Genomic DNA, 16883 nt, shown 5'->3' on the forward strand with positions numbered 1-16883 from the left:
AACTTTAGCTATATGCAGTTATCTTAAACCAGCCAGCTAACTTTAGCTATATGCAGTTATCTTAAACCAGCCAGCTAACTTTAGCTATATGCAGTTATCTTAGCCAGCCAGTTAACATTAGTTATATGCAGTTATCTTAGCCAACCAGCCAACGTTAGTTATTTAGCCAACTAGCATTAGCCTAACCAGCGTAGCCAACTAGTACGGTTATGGTCAGCGAGACCAACTACCGGAGACCAATCAGAACCCAACTAACAGTAAGCCAACGTGGAAAAAAGTTACAAAACTCCCGTAGTCTATTTCACAGAAAACATGCTGAAAAGTAGTGATGGGGAAACAAAGCTTCCTGAATCATTGGCTCTTTCCAGACAATTGTGTCCAAAATAGGTTCATTACTCAAGGCTTTGAGCGACACAGAATTTAGAACAGCCACATTTTATAGATGAAGTCACACGCGTAGCAGCGTAGCCATTATGTCATAAATTAAACCACTGGCCGTGTTCGAGAGCATCAACTCCATGCTGCGTTGTGGGTAAACGGTGACTGGCTGACTGATTTATAAATAACAATGAGTAGTTATTTATGATGCAAGGTGATTTGTAAATTAGTCAGTCAGCAGCCACCTGCACTGTCGGCTGCAATGTCGAACGAGCCCAATACCAAACCAATCAGGTGTTCGACGAAATTATTATTCAGACGTCATTGATCACGTGCTGCTGATAAAGTGACACTGCTTTGAATTATACCGCTTAGCGACTTCAGTACATGCCTCATAATTCCAGTCTCAAACTTAACCCCGTTCCTGCTGAAGAAGAGATAAGGTCTGTTGGATGGAGAAAGTAGCTCTCGTGAAAGAGGAGGAGGAGGAGGAAGAGGAGGTTGTTACAATACAAAAACAAGTAGAAGGTGAGGCTGTTACAGTGAAATAATTATTATTGAAGAATATAACACATGCCTCATGAGCTTAGTTCAACTGTTTACCCCATCAGAACCCCAAATAAGCTTTAGAAACAATGTAAACCAACACTGTATAGCATCAACATGGTTAAAACTATAATGTTGATATCATGGATGGTCAGTCCTTGCATCCATAGTCTGTCTATGAATTTGGGAGTAGTTACATTTTTCCAGCCCCATCCATCATTTTATTACCAAAACAGTGGTGGAATTACAGCTTTGTTATTGGTTGAACTGCAGGTTGGTTGATTGATTGTTGTGTCGCTTTTTGAAAAGGGCAACCTAGTTTTTAAACAAACAAAATGGCTGCTGTTGATAAAAGGTGAGGTGCACAGGTGAGCGAGTCGGTCAAGGATCGACTCAGACGAGGAGTTAAAGTTTAACAATCAGCAGTTTATTCAGAGTAAATATATTTGGTACTGCGCATGCGGGCTCCGTCTAAGAACTCCGAGTGAGCTAAAAGAAGAGAGCCCCTAAAACAGGTTGATTACAGATTATATACAGTACAGAAAGTAGGTTGATTCTTTGAAGTCCTGGTCCTCTGGTTGGCTCTGGTCCGGGCGTAGTCCATGCTTATTGGTCCACCATTGTTGTTGAAGAATGTCCCTTGCTTAATGTCTGTTTTGAATTTCCCAACTGCCGTGGGTGCACAATGTTGATAAGCTTAGGATCCCTAGAAGCTCTATTAGGTATTAATGCGGTGTGTGTGGTTCTCTGTGTTTGAGTGTGAATGTGCGTGGGTGGTGTGTGTGTGTGTGTGTGTGTCTTCCAGCCATCAGCAGATATGTCATCACAAGATGAAGTCCCTTAGACCTCTGCGGTTGACCCAGTTCCTGTTTTCTTGGCTGTATGTGGAAACATTAGTATGGCATGCCAGAAGCAGGTTGTGCAACATACTGCAAACACACTTGTAATATAAGTTCATTTGCTTTGCCTTTTGTTACTAAAAGCTAATGCATATATATAAAGGCCTATCTTGGCTTCAAGCATATATGAGCATAAAAGTTTTTCTTACAAATCCCTCTCTTCACGTCTTCCTAGACGTGACTAACTGTCTGGAAAGAAACTTTTCAGAGAAAAGTTTTGATTATTCCCTCTCTTCACGTCTCTTCAGAGACGTGACCAATCAGTCAACAGCACAGTCCATACTTATGAACTCTGCTTCCGTCCCTAGGTCGTCATAAACATCCTCTGGGCCCAATAATGGGAACATCTGCGCCGTGCTATGGGGGTCAATGGCTTTGGTAATGAGCCTATCTATTAAGGATCGTATGCATGGTATGCAGCAGCAACCACACAGAACAAGAACTGCTGCAAAGACGGAGATAGAAACTAGGATTGAGGAAATCAAGGTTTTATATTTGCCAAACACATTCATCCAAGAATCCCACATAGAGGAGTCGATGCCGGAGTGGGACTTCATTTTACCATTCAAAGTCCTCAGTCCCTCTAGTGCTACTGTCAGACTACCATCAGAGGCCGTATTGTTAGGAATGAACGTGCAACAGTGTTCCCCAAACATGGAGCAAACACCTCCCTTTTCTGCCAACAGCATGTCTACAGCGATACGATTCTGGAAAGCCATAAGGCTGGTAGCTGATAGTTGACCATGGACTGCCTCAAACCCTTGCTGAGTCCAGTTGCCTAAACGTTGTACATTAAAATGGATATAATTTATCCGATCAACATTTTTATTAACGGTGCACCACCAGCATATGGACGATTCAAGTCCTGCATTGACTTGATTCACTAACTTATACTTATCCGGCACCCCTCTGGGTACCCCAATAGCATCAATGTAGGTCGGGTTCTCAGCAGTGGGGTGCACCTCTCGCTTGGGTCGGCTCAACTTCGCCTCTTCCACTTGGGACATGAGTTCAGACACACTCATGGGATGGACTGTAATGGGAAGGAGCAAAGACACTAGGGCACATAAACCAGATGAGGTAGGAGGAAATCGTGACAACAACCTATTACCTCCACACCACCACCACACATCAGCTCTAGACACTGGTTTAAAATTTGCCGTAAGCATGTGAGTGTACCAGCACCAACTATCAGGGAGCTTACCCAACCTTGTCCCTCCACCTATCATGTTTATACATGTAAAATTAGCTCTTGCCACACTGGAGGAAAATATCGGTTTATTGACCACCGTGGTGACTACCGGATAAACAGTGTCCCACTGTGAACATTTCTCAGGTGGGTTGTCTTTGTTCATAAGGGGCAATAGACAGTCTCCGCTAATAGCGGCTGGGACTATGCGGAGCAATGGCCTAGCTCCCATGCAAACTACACAGCTTTGCAGGGTCATGTTAGCTGCTTGTTCGGTCAATAGTAGCCAATTGTTATTGAAACCTGAGATTCCGGTGGCAGTAAGAATGGTATCATCAGGGGTGGTAGGAGTGGTGACCATATTAATAGGACCCCAATCGCCCTTTCCCTTAGATGTTAAAACAGTAAACCGGTCAGTAATAGCAGAGGGCTGAGCCTGCTGTGTAATGCAGATTTTTACTGGCCAGTAGAGTAGATCCTTGCTAGATTCTACATGTGGTGCTAATATAAAATCCTGACAACCCGTCCCAGTACCTGGTCGGATAATTAGTGATAAACCCCAATTACGCAATTTAGTCCTAGTCAGTGACAATCTTTTCCGCCAGATAAGAACTGCTTGTCCTGATGAATAACTGGACCAGTCAGGACCAGTCTCAGCGACCAGGCTCTTCCATGACCACTCCTGAAACCCCCCTTTTGTCATATACCAGTTAAATCTGGTGTATTCCAGAGCATGCCCTCCCTAGCCATTCCTAGCTTTTCCCAATAACCCCCAAGACAGTGTAATGGTGGTGGTTACATTAGCGGGTACACATAAGGTGGTGCTTCTAACCTGGTTTGTGGTGCAATTTTGGTTGATAGGTTCAATGTGTCTTTTGCGTACTATGTGCCTGGGCATACTAGCGTTAGAGGTAGAGTTGGCGCCATCAGATATCTTGACCACATTATTAGCCATGTGTTCAAAAGCCCAAAGCATTATTCCCACTATGCAACCTGAGGTTATCATAAACAGTACAAACATTGGAAGAGAACATCGGCGTTCTCTGTTGTCTAGACCATGGGTGGCCCTCCCTGGCACCTGTGGAGTGGAGTCGCCTCCACATTCTTCAGTTGTCAGGGCGTACCGAATTTGTAGCCGAATTAGATGCGATCAAGTCGCTTCTGACTTCAGTCAGTGTTCTGTCAGGTGCTGGTGCTGGTGTACAGTGAGTCAGGTGGTGCCAAGGTGCGCCCGATTTACCTTTGACCTGGACTGAGTGTGAAGTAACTTCCTTCACTTCGTACGGTCCAGTCCACCTGGGATCTGCCCACTTTCTTTTGTGGACCTTGATCCTTACCCAGTCTCCAACCTTTACCCTTGGTTGTCCCTGGTCATCCGTCAGCTCCCCCTCTGCGACACGGTGTATCTGTATGGAGAGAGCTGCAGATAATTCGGTCAGTTTTTTTTACATAGTCAGACATTCCTATCTGGTGGACATCAAGAGGGGGCATATGACCTCCCTCTCTTGGCGGCCCAGGCATCACTCGGCCTGTCATTATTTCATGGGGTGAAAGATGTGTCCCTGCACCTGGTGAGGACCTCATGGCCATCAGTGCCAGGGGCAGGGCTTCCACCCACGTCAATTTTGTCCCTGCACAAACCTTAGCTATCTTAGCCTTCAAAGTTTGGTTACAGCGTTCCACAAGTCCCTGCGATTGCGGCTTATACACCGAACCGAATTTGTGTGTAATGCCAAACCTCTCCTCAACCTGTCTCAGGTGTTGATTGGAGAAGTGGGACCCATTGTCGGATCTGATTTGTCGCGGGACCCCATACCTAGGTATGAGTTCCGTTTGTAGCCACTTAATGACAGACTTCGCATCCTCTTTGGCTGTTGGGATTGCTTCTACCCATTTGGAGAATCTGTCTACCATTACTAGCAAATACCTCTTTCCCCCTTTCACTTGCTCTGCTCCCATGTCTGTGTAATCTATGCTGATGTCTTGAAAACAGGCATTGGGTACCGGGTAATGACCCATTGGTGTTTGGTATGGTTTCTTCGGGTTGTAATTTCCACAGATAGTGCAACTGTCGCAAAACAAGTCAGTCATTTCCTTCATGTATGGATGCCACCATACATAAGAAATTTTTGTAGGGTCTTCAGTTTTCCCTCATGTGTCAGGCCGTGCGCTTCTCGAATCAGTTCTGGGCAGAGATTAGCTGGTGCTACTAATCTTCCATCATGGGAACGCCAGAGGTCATCCATCCCTTTTGTGGCTCCCCTCTGTCCCCAAACTGAGTGTTCATATGATCCTGCTGAGAGCTGTAGTTCTTTGATGTGAAAAAGATCCCGATATCTGAAAGTCATTGTTCCCCAGTGGTTCTTCCTGTGTCCTGGGGTTCGGAGTGAGCCGTGACAGCAGTCTTGGCTCCTCAGAAAAAATAAATGGGTTGCTTGTTGATCGTCCTCCAGGGGAACCCAAATTCCCAGTGTCCATGGAGTAGAGAACGCCAGGGGGCTCCAGATCCACAACATCGATTGTTCCCTCCATCAGGCGTACTGCCACTTCCCCCTTCACCACACCCCCTCTCACAGTTAATACAGGGGCCTGTATAGTAGCTGGTGGTGAGGCTGAGGGAGGCGAGTAGGGTGGGGGTCTGTATTCTTCTGGCAGGTTTGGATAGAGGCGCTGGTTGGGTGGTTGTCCTTCGTCTGGGTTGGCTGGTGGGGTTGTGGGGTCTCCTCCCTCTTTTATGTCAGTGACTACTGCCATTACTTCCGCTTTTTTTTGTCATTTGGTATCTTCGGATCTCCTCGATAGCCCAAGTGCCTATTTTCAACTCAGCCTCTGCTGTCTCTCTCTGCTTAGTCCCTTCCTTCCTAAATACGTATTGTTTATTTAGGTCTACTTCGCTGTCCCTTGCACTCTGCTTCCCCTCTCTTAGCTCTCCTTCCATTGTGTTCAGCTGAACCCTGGTTGGTGTTCCCCCTACCAGATAACCTGCTTGTGTCCACTTCAACTTTAACCCTTCTCACACTTTCTTATACTCTTTCCACTGTACCTTTCCCCCTGCCCTTTCCTGCACCCGCTGGTCTAGATACTCGTTAAATTTCAGTTTTGGAGATTGCGAAGCTGCCATGGTGATGAAATAATTGTGACTATCTGAATATACTTAGCCCGTCACTGCCTTGAGACAGCGATGTATTCTTGGAGAAACAATTACTCGTACTCTGTCTTAACTCAGAGCTCCTCCGTCATATACTCAGAGTTGAACGAGACATAAGACCCAATTAAAACCTTGTGAAACGCTGTGTACAGTTAAAACCTCACCGGTCACAGCCAGTCTGTTGGTTTGCTAATCAATTAACAATATGCCTCATTCGCATACCCCTTTGAACTCAGGTAGCAACTTTACAACACATTTAACCAGTCATGAGCTAAGTTATGGTATGTAAATTACCTTGTCCTTGTATTACCGAATCTGTTGGTCATATTCAAAACACAGATCTATCCCTCATCGGAACGCTGCCGAACTGTCTGAATAGTATCTCTTCTAAGTCTGTTTCACCCTAGGTGCACAACTTAAGCCTGTTTCATCCTAATTGTACATAACACAGATCTATTCCTCATCGGAACGCTGCCGAACTGTCTGAATAGTATCTCTTCTAGGTCTGTTTCACCCTAGGTACACTTAGTCTACAAACAATACAATTAAGCCTGTTTCATCCTAATTGTACATAACACAGATCTATTCCTCATCGGAACGCTGCCGAACTGTCTGAATAGTATCTCTTCTAGGTCTGTTTCACCCTAGGTACACTTAGTCTACAAACAATACAATTAAGCCTGTTTCATCCTAATTGTCAAACAATAAAATTAAGCCTGTTTCATCTTAACCTTACAAACAATAAAAATTAAGCCTGTTTCATCTTAACTTTACAAACAATAAAATTAAGCCTGTTTCATCTTAATTTTACAAACAATAAAACTAAGCCTGTTTCATCTTAATTTTACAAACAATAAAATTAAGCCTGTTTCATCTTAATTCTACAAACAATAAAATTAAGCCTGTTTCATCTTAATTTTACAAACAATACAAATTAAGCCTGTTTCATCTTAATTTTACAAACAATAAAAATTAAGCCTGTTTCATCTTAATTTTACAAACAATAAAAATTAAGCCTGTTTCATCTTAATTTTACAAACAATAAAAATTCAGTCTAATACATCTAACATTGTATTGTACCACATACGTTTACTTCACTGCTTGGTGGAATTTAGTAATAAATTTACACAAAATTCATACTCACACTCGGTATTACTGATCTTAAATTTGGTGTTGGACTATACGACAATGTGCAAAGTTTGTTTTAACAGGTTTTGCTTACCTTTTCAGTGGTCGACCAGAGATCAGTTTACCCGAGTTGAGCAGAATTGTAGTCCTCCCCCAAATTGGCTCGTCTGTCTCCTTGAGCCGTCCTTTCACCAATTCGCTCCCGCACTCTCACGTTTTATGGGTCTTTAGTAAACCATCCTCTGCTACCAAAGTTCTGTTGATAAAAGGTGAGGTGCACAGGTGAGCGAGTCGGTCAAGGATCGACTCAGACGAGGAGTTAAAGTTTAACAATCAGCAGTTTATTCAGAGTAAATATATTTGGTACTGCGCATGCGGGCTCCGTCTAAGAACTCCGAGTGAGCTAAAAGAAGAGAGCCCCTAAAACAGGTTGATTACAGATTATATACAGTACAGAAAGTAGGTTGATTCTTTGAAGTCCTGGTCCTCTGGTTGGCTCTGGTCCGGGCGTAGTCCATGCTTATTGGTCCACCATTGTTGTTGAAGAATGTCCCTTGCTTAATGTCTGTTTTGAATTTCCCAACTGCCGTGGGTGCACAATGTTGATAAGCTTAGGATCCCTAGAAGCTCTATTAGGTATTAATGCGGTGTGTGTGGTTCTCTGTGTTTGAGTGTGAATGTGCGTGGGTGGTGTGTGTGTGTGTGTGTGTGTCTTCCAGCCATCAGCAGATGTCATCACAAGATGAAGTCCCTTAGACCTCTGCGGTTGACCCAGTTCCTGTTTTCTTGGCTGTATGTGGAAACATTAGTATGGCATGCCAGAAGCAGGTTGTGCAACATACTGCAAACACACTTGTAATATAAGTTCATTTGCTTTGCCTTTTGTTACTAAAAGCTAATGCATAGATATAAAGGCCTATCTTGGCTTCAAGCATATATGAGCATAAAAGTTTTTCTTACACTGCCCAGAGTCCTGAGCTGTGTTAGAATACTCATACTAACTGCACTATTTGTGAAGTAAATTGAGTATATAGTCTGCTTATTGGTCATAGTATGATATAGTTAGTATGCCAAAAGTTCCCGGATGTCGTACTAAATTCGCCAAAATATGCCATGTACACGCAGTGCATTAGGGCCCAAAATGCAATTCTTCAGGAAATGGGCGTGGCTTCAACGTTTTCAGATTAGAATAAAATGGGGGAAAATATGCAGCCGAAGTCCAACGAGAGAGCGGATACAAATGAACTGCTATAAATAACTATGACAAATGTTGAACAATGTAATAAACTAATGACTGTTCAAATAAGTTACACGTTAGGTTAGCTACACTATCCTTACAAAACGCATAGCAAATCTTTACAGCAGGATGTACCAGTATGTGAGCTAGCTACTGTTAGGGTTGCGAAAGTTCAACTGAGATAGGAACACCTGAACTTGGTTAAAATAATTGTTTAATTCAAAAGTTAATAAATGACAAACACATTTTCCGTATATACCGGGTCACTGCACCACCCCGCAGGGTGGGACAAGGAACTACAATTACAACTACATCTTCTACTTCAACAACAACAAAAACAACAACAACTGATTTGTTTCCGACAAAGATAGTATTTTATACTCGTGACAGAGATTGTTCCCGCTTCCGAGCCGGCCTGTCAGAGTAGAGACTGGGCGTGGTTTAGACTCACCCAGCCTATCGTTGATGTTGGCGCCTTAAGCCAGTCCTAGCCCCTTAGCGCATATGATGTCCCAACGCTGTTGCTGTGTAGATTACCCTCCTTCACCCCAGAGACTGAGGTCAGACAGTTTTATAACATTGTCTGAGATATCTGCACCTGTATGCATTGTCCTCTGTTCTCGCTCAAGGCTAACTACAGCTTCCCAGCTTCTTATCTGAGCTAACTGTTACTTCCAGCACACACATACAGACATCCAAGCGCCCAAACAGTTTGTCAATATCAAATCACATTTGTTATAGTATTCAATCATATACAATACAATATTCAATCACATATGATACAGTTGCTAATCACGTTTGTTATAGTATTGGGTTATAGTGCATAACTCAGAACCTCACATATGTTTTTCGTGTGTATAGTTTATCTGTTATTGTCTATTCAGCAGTCTCCTGATTCACCCCCCTCCTGTGTCTCTCTAAGATTAGCACAGTCTCGGTCACATAGTACAGCGCCCACACTACTGATACATTTGTTGCATACACACACATATTTCATACAGTACAGCGCTCTCTCTAACACACACACATTTCAGGCTGATATTCATGGTTAGACAGAGCACTGGTAAGAGTAGAGACTAATGGAAAATGCAGGTTCACAAGAGTCAGCAATTCAAACTTTAATGCATAAGAATAGTTAGTTAAGCATGTCAAAAACCTTATAAAAACCCCACACTACCTAACGTTAGTTGGTTACTTATACATCCAACTTGCCAGTATACTAACTATATTCTAACTAACTACTCAATGTTTATTGACTTGATTAGAGCGCAGAATAACTGATTTATTTAATAACGCTCAACACCTGTTGAATATGGCCGGTGTCAGTAAACATCTGCAAAAAAGCTCAAATTAAATTGTTGCCAGCAGCACAGTTAGTCACCAACGCTCTGGATAACATGAAAACAGCCTAACCAGCTCTGCTAGGGCAAGTAAAATGGTAAGAGGTTTTCTCTCATTTGTGTCTAGCAAGTCATCCAACGTTAGGCAGTTAGCTTGGGTGCTTTACTGTCGTTGTGAGGTCAGAACGCTTGGATCGACCCTACTCCTCAGCCATATAGTATTTGTTTACAAACAGTGGCATTATACGAGCTTATGTTTTGGTTTCTGGTGGGGTAATACGGTTAAAACATTTGAGGCATATATAAGTTATATTCTTCAAGAATCAATGGTTATATTGTACATGGGTCTTTCTATAACTGCCAGTGTAGATTTCCTGTTGGGGTCAAATTGTTACAGCTGTTGATAAGTCATTTTACAATATTCTGGCAATACTGTTCATGCCATTACATTAAAGGCGAAAGATTGTCTTGTCTTAGCAAGGTTTTGCTTAAATAATGTTAGCTGCTAATCGCTAGTTAGCGGGCTAGCTAGCTTGCTAAATGTATTAAGAGTCAGCGCAAACGTAGCTAGCTAATACTGCCTGGTACCAGTGCTGGTGTAGGCCTAGATAAGCATGTTTGTGCAGAGGTATCTTATCAGAGAGGAGTAAGCGAAGTATGAATATGTTGGCTAGCTAGCCGGCTACATGAAGTAAGAAAACAACATGTAATGTAACATCTAATTAGGGTCAACTGGAAACACTGACCAACACTTTGGTTCCTACCATGTCTTCTTCTCTGAGGTTTATTGTCAGACTACACTCATCAGGTGTATTGCTGGCACCTACTGTACGGGTTTGTAAAAGATAACGAAAACGCATGGGATTAACAAATCATACTAATTACGTAAAATAAACACGAACCAAATTCACTCCACTACCCTGAATTTCAAACAAAAATGGTACTATTCAGATCCCTACACAGGTTCAGGAACCTGGGAGGGGTGGAACGTCTTCATTCAGTACTCCCTGTAACATTTTGTCTGAAGTCCTGGAGATCCAGAAATCTGTTTGCCGCCTTCACAATGATGTCTAGCTTCTTTGATGTTTTATTAGTTTATTATTAATGCAATTTATCACTGTGGCAGTGAAGGCAATGCAAACGCAATTTTGTTGTAGAAACTCCTCCATGCTAATGCGGAAACTGCTAGTTTTTGACAAATTTTACTAATAATTTATTAATGTAATTTATCACTTGCTCTATAAACACAACAAAGTCCACCTTGTTCACTATTAGTGTGTTGGGATCCTTCTCCTGCATGGCTTCACTGCAGACTGTGGGACATGAGCTACCTTCTCCTCGCTAGTCCTTCAGCTATTTTCACTGCCTCCACATAGGACACCTGCTGGATGGGCCTGATCATCCTAGCTACTGTGACATCCTTCATTCATACAGGGCACTCCGGGAACTCGGGAACGTGATTCCCATCACAATTACAACATGCTTCATCTGACTACGACATATTTATACCTTTGACAAACACCTGCCACATGTCCAAACTGCAGCGGCTTCTGTATATCTCACTTACCCAGGTTTTTACATAAGATGAGAGAACCACTTCACCAAACCACAGTAAAACCTTCCGTCTATCATTCATTTTAATCAACCTGCGTCTACCTGAAATGTTTAACCTAAACCACACAAAGCTTTCTCCTTTTGCGCTGTTGACACACAATCAGTATCAGAATCATACAGCTCCTGGTCACTCGAACCGATTCCACTTTACCCAATTCATCCTTCACCCTCTTTGAGACCGTTAACAGGTCACCCACAAAAAACATCCTTGCTGATGATTCCCACTCCGACCCTAAACTGCTGTTCATTACCAACTTTAGCCCTTTTCACTCCACTGTTCTTCACCATCGTCCACTCAGTCTCAACAACTGTACCGAGTCAATGTACGGGGGCACCGGTTAGTTGAGGTAATATGTACATGTAGGGTTAAAGAGTTAAAGTGACTGTTCTTCACCATCCTCCATGCATTCTCACCAACTGTACTCGCGCCAAGAGAATCCCACAATGCTTCCTCCATTGCACCTCCAGTCATCCCTGGACTCCCTCGCTCTGTGCTGTGAAAGATGTGAGAGTTTGTGTTCTCAAAGTAGCATCTATATTGTTGTCATTCCATCTATATTGTTCTCATTCCATCTATATTGTTCTCATTCCAGCACATCTGTTGCTTCACGAACTTGTTATCCCTTTCGTCTGCACTACTTGCTGCCATTTCCCTTCCTGATTTCCCTCTCTTGGATGTCTCCACCACGCTCCTACTCTGTCAGTAATTCCTCCCTGGTTTATTAATTGGTAGTGAAACAACAATATATTCAAGGTGCTGCACATTCTATTCCAAATCTAGAATTAGAATCGTGATTATGTTTCCATGATTTCAACAGTTCACCAGTTAACTAAACCTATAACGTGGACACCAAGGATGTGGATACCAAGGAACTTGAAGCTTTCAACTGCTCCACTACAACCCCTTCGATGAGAATGGGGGCGTGCTCAGTGTTTAGTCCCAGGGTCCTTAGCTTAGTGATGAGCTTTGAGCGTACTATGGTGTTGAACGCTGAGCTGTAGTCGATGAATAGCATTCTCACGTGGGTGTTCCTTTTGTCCAGGTGGGAAAGTGCAGTGTGGAGTGCAATAGAGGTTGCATCATCTGTGGATCTGTTGGAGCGGTATGCAAATTGGAGTGGGTCTAGGGTTTCTGGGATAGTGGTGTTGATGTGAGCCACGACCAGCCTTTCAAAGCACTTCATGGCTACAGACGTGAGTGCTACGGGTCAGTAGTCATTTAGACAGATTACCTTAGTCCCTGTGCCCAAGAACACTATGGTGGTCTGCTTGAAACATCTTGGTATTACAGACTCAGACAGGGGATGAAAATGTCAGTGAAGACCCTTGCCAGTTGGGGAGCGCATGCTTAGAGTACATGTCCTGGTAATCCATTTGGCCCTGTGGCCTTGTGAATGTTAACCTTTTTTAAGGGCTTACTCACATCGGCTGCGGAGAGCGTGATCACAAAGTCGTCTGGAAAAGCTGATGCTGTCATGCATGTTTCAGTGTTACTTTCCTCGAAGCGAGCATAGAAGTAATTTATCTCGTCTTGTAGGCTCGTGTCACTGGGCAGCTATCGGCTGTGCTTCCCTTTGTAGTCTGATGTGGCAAGCCCTGCCACATCCGACGAGGGTTGGAGCCAGTGTTCAAGGGGTATATCATTCTCCCCAGGGTAGCAGTAATACGTCGAGATTTCTCCGCAAAGGGTTACCCCTCCCATAGGTGGCTCATTATTGGGATTCATTGCTGATTCCTACCTGTAGTTCACTACGAAGTAGTCCAACAGGGCCCTTAACTACAGGTTAAGGGCCCTGTTGGAGATTGGTGGTTGGTAGTGGAGTCGAGGGAACAAGCAGGGTTGGACACGGCCATGTTATTATCCCACACAGTCTCTGTGGTTCATTTGAACCCCGTTCCTGGGAATTAGATTTGATTACAAATCGTCCCAGTCTGTTACCACAGAAGGGGTCCGTTTGTCCCATTTCCAGCAAGGTTACGAGGCGCTTTGTCATTTCCAGAGTCAGTTTATTTTGGTACTGTCCATATGTAGCTTGGTTTTGGTCACAGAATGGCTGAATAAGTGCAACATTTTACCTGGAGCTAACTATGCAGAGCATAACACATGTCGAATGACTTTAGCTTCCCTCCATGCCTGAGGTCACACGCTCTCTACTAGGCTTAAAATAAAGATACTGAAAATAGGAGTGGCAATATAGTCCGCTATTATCCTCAGTCATTTTCCATCTAGATTGTCAGACCCCGGTGGCTTGTCATTGTTGATAGAAGACAATAATTTTTTCACCTCTTCCACACTGACTTTACGGAATTCTAAATTACAATGCTTGTCTTTCATAATTTGGTCAGATATACTTGGATGTGTAGTGTCAGCGTTTGCTGCTGGTATGTCATGCCTAAGTTTGCTAATCTTGCCAATGAAAAAATCCTAAAAGTAGTGGGCTTTGTGATGAATGAGCCATCTGATACAGTTCATTTTTTCCCAAAATGTTATGTAAGGTTCTCCAAAGCTTTTTACAATCATTCTTTATGTCATTTATCTTTGTTTCATTGTGTTGTTTTTTAAATTTTTATTCAGTTTACTCACATGATTTCTCAATTTGCAGGACGTTTGCCAATCGGTTGTACAGCCAGACTTATTTTCCATTCCTTTTCCCTCATCCTTCTCAACCATGCCATTTTTCAATTCCTTATTAATCCACTGGGATTTAACAGCTTTTACAGTCATTTTCTTAATGGGTGCATGCTTATTAGTAACTGGAATAAGCAATTTCATAAATGTGTGCAGCGTCTGGCGTCTCCTCATTACATACCACAGAGTAGCAAATATTCTTTACATCAACATAGGAATCCCCCGTTTTATTAAATAATTGAGACACACAAATGACTCGAGGGAACCAGAGATCAAGATAGCCTTACAATAAGAAAAAAAAACTCTTCTTCCTCACACTGCGGCTGGCCTTCGTAAATTCTGACGTTTATGCTCCTGAAGTTTCCAGTAATAGGCTACAACAGCAGTCGGCGACCTTTTCCATTTGTAGTGCCAATTTATCTGACCATTTCTACTGATCTGGTGCCATTTATGATTTTCATATTCACATTTTACTGGAACAGTTTCATTTAATTTATAATAGTAATAATAATTATAATAGTCTATCTCATAATCATTTTCTATGATTATTTCTACATTCTATCTAAATGAAAATTATACAAATCTAATAACTTTTATTGCCATTGCGAACTATGTAAAAATAGCCTACATAAAGCCAACAAATAAAAACAGCTAGAAAATATCCAGATAAAAATAAATCACATTGGCTGCGAATGGCCTGTCTACATAGTTGATACAATGTTTCAAGTTCTATCACCTGTTGGTCCGAAACTTGATATAAAATATTCTGGGCCCTGAGAGTTTCCCGCGCCAGTGAGTTTGGGACAGACACAGCTGTAGGCTATTTGTGTAAGGGATAAGAAGTAATCAGGTATTTTATGACATTTCCACTGGATCAGAGCATTACATTTTTCTCTTTTATGTCGAGTGGTTATCAAGAGTGAGAGCTGGAAATATTTTACAAATACTTTGAGGAACTATTGTCATTCGCCAATTGATTTTAGTAAGACTTTGTTTACTTGCTGTTTGAGGTGAAAAAAAGAAAATTACTTTGAGAAGCTCCACAAATCATTAGTGGTGGTGTGTAAATACTATCAGACATCCCCAAATAGGTGCATCACTCTCTACATCGCTCTCTGCCCTTTGTGTTTGCTAAAACGCAATTTGGTTGCAGAAACTCCTCCAAGCTAATGCGGAAACCACTAGTTATACCATAGACCTACTGTAGGACCAATAACTTCACCTAAAAACATAGACCTACTGTAGTACCCATAACTTCACTTAACAACAACATAGACCTACAGAAAGGTGCCTATATTGGAGACCAAAAGTTGTCTGGCACACTGCTTAGGATTTCAACAACTTTAAAAAAAAGTATTTCTAGCATACAATCGTCGATGTTACTACTAATGTGAAAACAAGACAAAATATGACTGTTGTACACTTGACTGTCTTAAGACCAATGTCAAATAATGAACATTCATGACTGACTTCATTATTTGTACAACCACGCTGTTGGCATCACCTTTTACAGTGGATTTTTGCTGTTGTGGGCCTTAAACCATCTGCCCTGCTTTTTGTTCACACAGGAGAGAGGCGTGACTATCGTGGATCCTCTGGGGAGCCTCAACAACCTCATGATGCTGACGAGGCAGAGAAGAGTCTCTCTACGTCAAAACACCTCAAGAAACACCAGCAGAGACCCACAGGGAAGACATCTCATTGCTGCTCTGACTGTGGGAAAGGTTGCAAATCTTCATCAGAAATTAAAATACACCAGAGAACACACACAGGAGAGAAATCTCATAGCTGTGATCAATGTGGGAAGAGTTTTATTACATCTAGCCAGCTGACTTCACACCAGAGAACACACACAGGAGAGAAACCTCATAGCTGTGATCAATGTGACAAGAAATACTCTGATAAAAGAGCTCTGATCAAACATCAGAAAATACATACATGAAGGAGTTGTTTAATGATATCAATGAAATAATGTCACAATGCAGAATGTTTTAACATTGTAGTAGGAGTATTTTAATGATGTCACAATGTAGAATGTTTTAACATTGTAGTAGGAGTATTTTAATGAGGTTCTACCTTATTCTACCTTATGCTGCAATCAATATCATGATTGCAGCATGATATGGATATTAGCCTCAGGGGAAAATCCCGGCTCTGAATTGAAAGAGTATTATTTAACAAAAGGTGACTAACAAAAAAGAGCTGTGTGACACTTACTGCGTTGGTGACCCACTTTAATCAAAATGCAGTACTTCAAAATGTAGCTAGCTGTTTTCTACAAGTTGAAAAAGCTGCTTGTTTAAGAAAATACACGTAATATGATAATTGGTGCAGATGTTTCTGTATATACACACATGAAAGCAGTATAATATATTGGTCTATAATCAATGTTATTAACAATCTGACATGACTCCAGTATTTCTTGACAACATTCAAATGCTAATTGTCTTTATTCCACTACTGAAGAAGCATGACTCAAATCACCTACTCATATTTCAAACATCCATTTACATTTACATTTAAGTCATTTAGCAGACGCTCTTTTCCAGAGCGACTTACAAATTGGTGCATTCACCTTATGATATCCAGTGGAACAGCCACTTTACAATAGTGCATCTAAATCTTTTAAGGGGGGGGGTTAGAAGGATTACTTTATCCTATCCTAGGTATTCCTTAAAGAGGTGGGGTTTCAGGTGTCTCCGGAAGGTGGTGATTGACTCCGCTGACCTGGCGTCGTGAGGGAGTTTGTTCCACCATTGGGGTGCCAGAGCAGCG

At 42.2% G+C, this 16883-nt stretch overlaps 1 protein-coding gene and 1 long non-coding RNA gene across 2 annotated transcripts; one reads left to right on the forward strand and one right to left on the reverse strand.

Moving 5' to 3' along the window:
• The first annotated feature begins 747 nt into the window (after positions 1-747).
• On the forward strand, positions 748-16513 carry LOC129846512 (uncharacterized). The gene is made up of 2 exons (XR_008758266.1): positions 748-906; positions 15677-16513. It is a non-coding gene; the product is annotated as an uncharacterized LOC129846512 (long non-coding RNA).
• On the reverse strand, positions 1330-8218 carry LOC129846511 (uncharacterized). The gene is made up of 2 exons (XM_055914442.1): positions 6930-8218; positions 1330-6891 (listed from the first exon to the last, which is right to left on the reverse strand). Exon 2 carries the CDS (start codon positions 3713-3715, stop codon positions 2084-2086), a length of 1632 nt encoding a protein of 543 aa, XP_055770417.1. The 5' UTR covers positions 3716-6891; positions 6930-8218; the 3' UTR covers positions 1330-2083.
• Positions 16514-16883: the final 370 nt, after the last annotated feature.

Source organism: Salvelinus fontinalis, unplaced genomic scaffold (assembly GCF_029448725.1).
Source record: "Salvelinus fontinalis isolate EN_2023a unplaced genomic scaffold, ASM2944872v1 scaffold_0569, whole genome shotgun sequence".
Classification (NCBI taxonomy): domain Eukaryota; kingdom Metazoa; phylum Chordata; class Actinopteri; order Salmoniformes; family Salmonidae; genus Salvelinus; species Salvelinus fontinalis.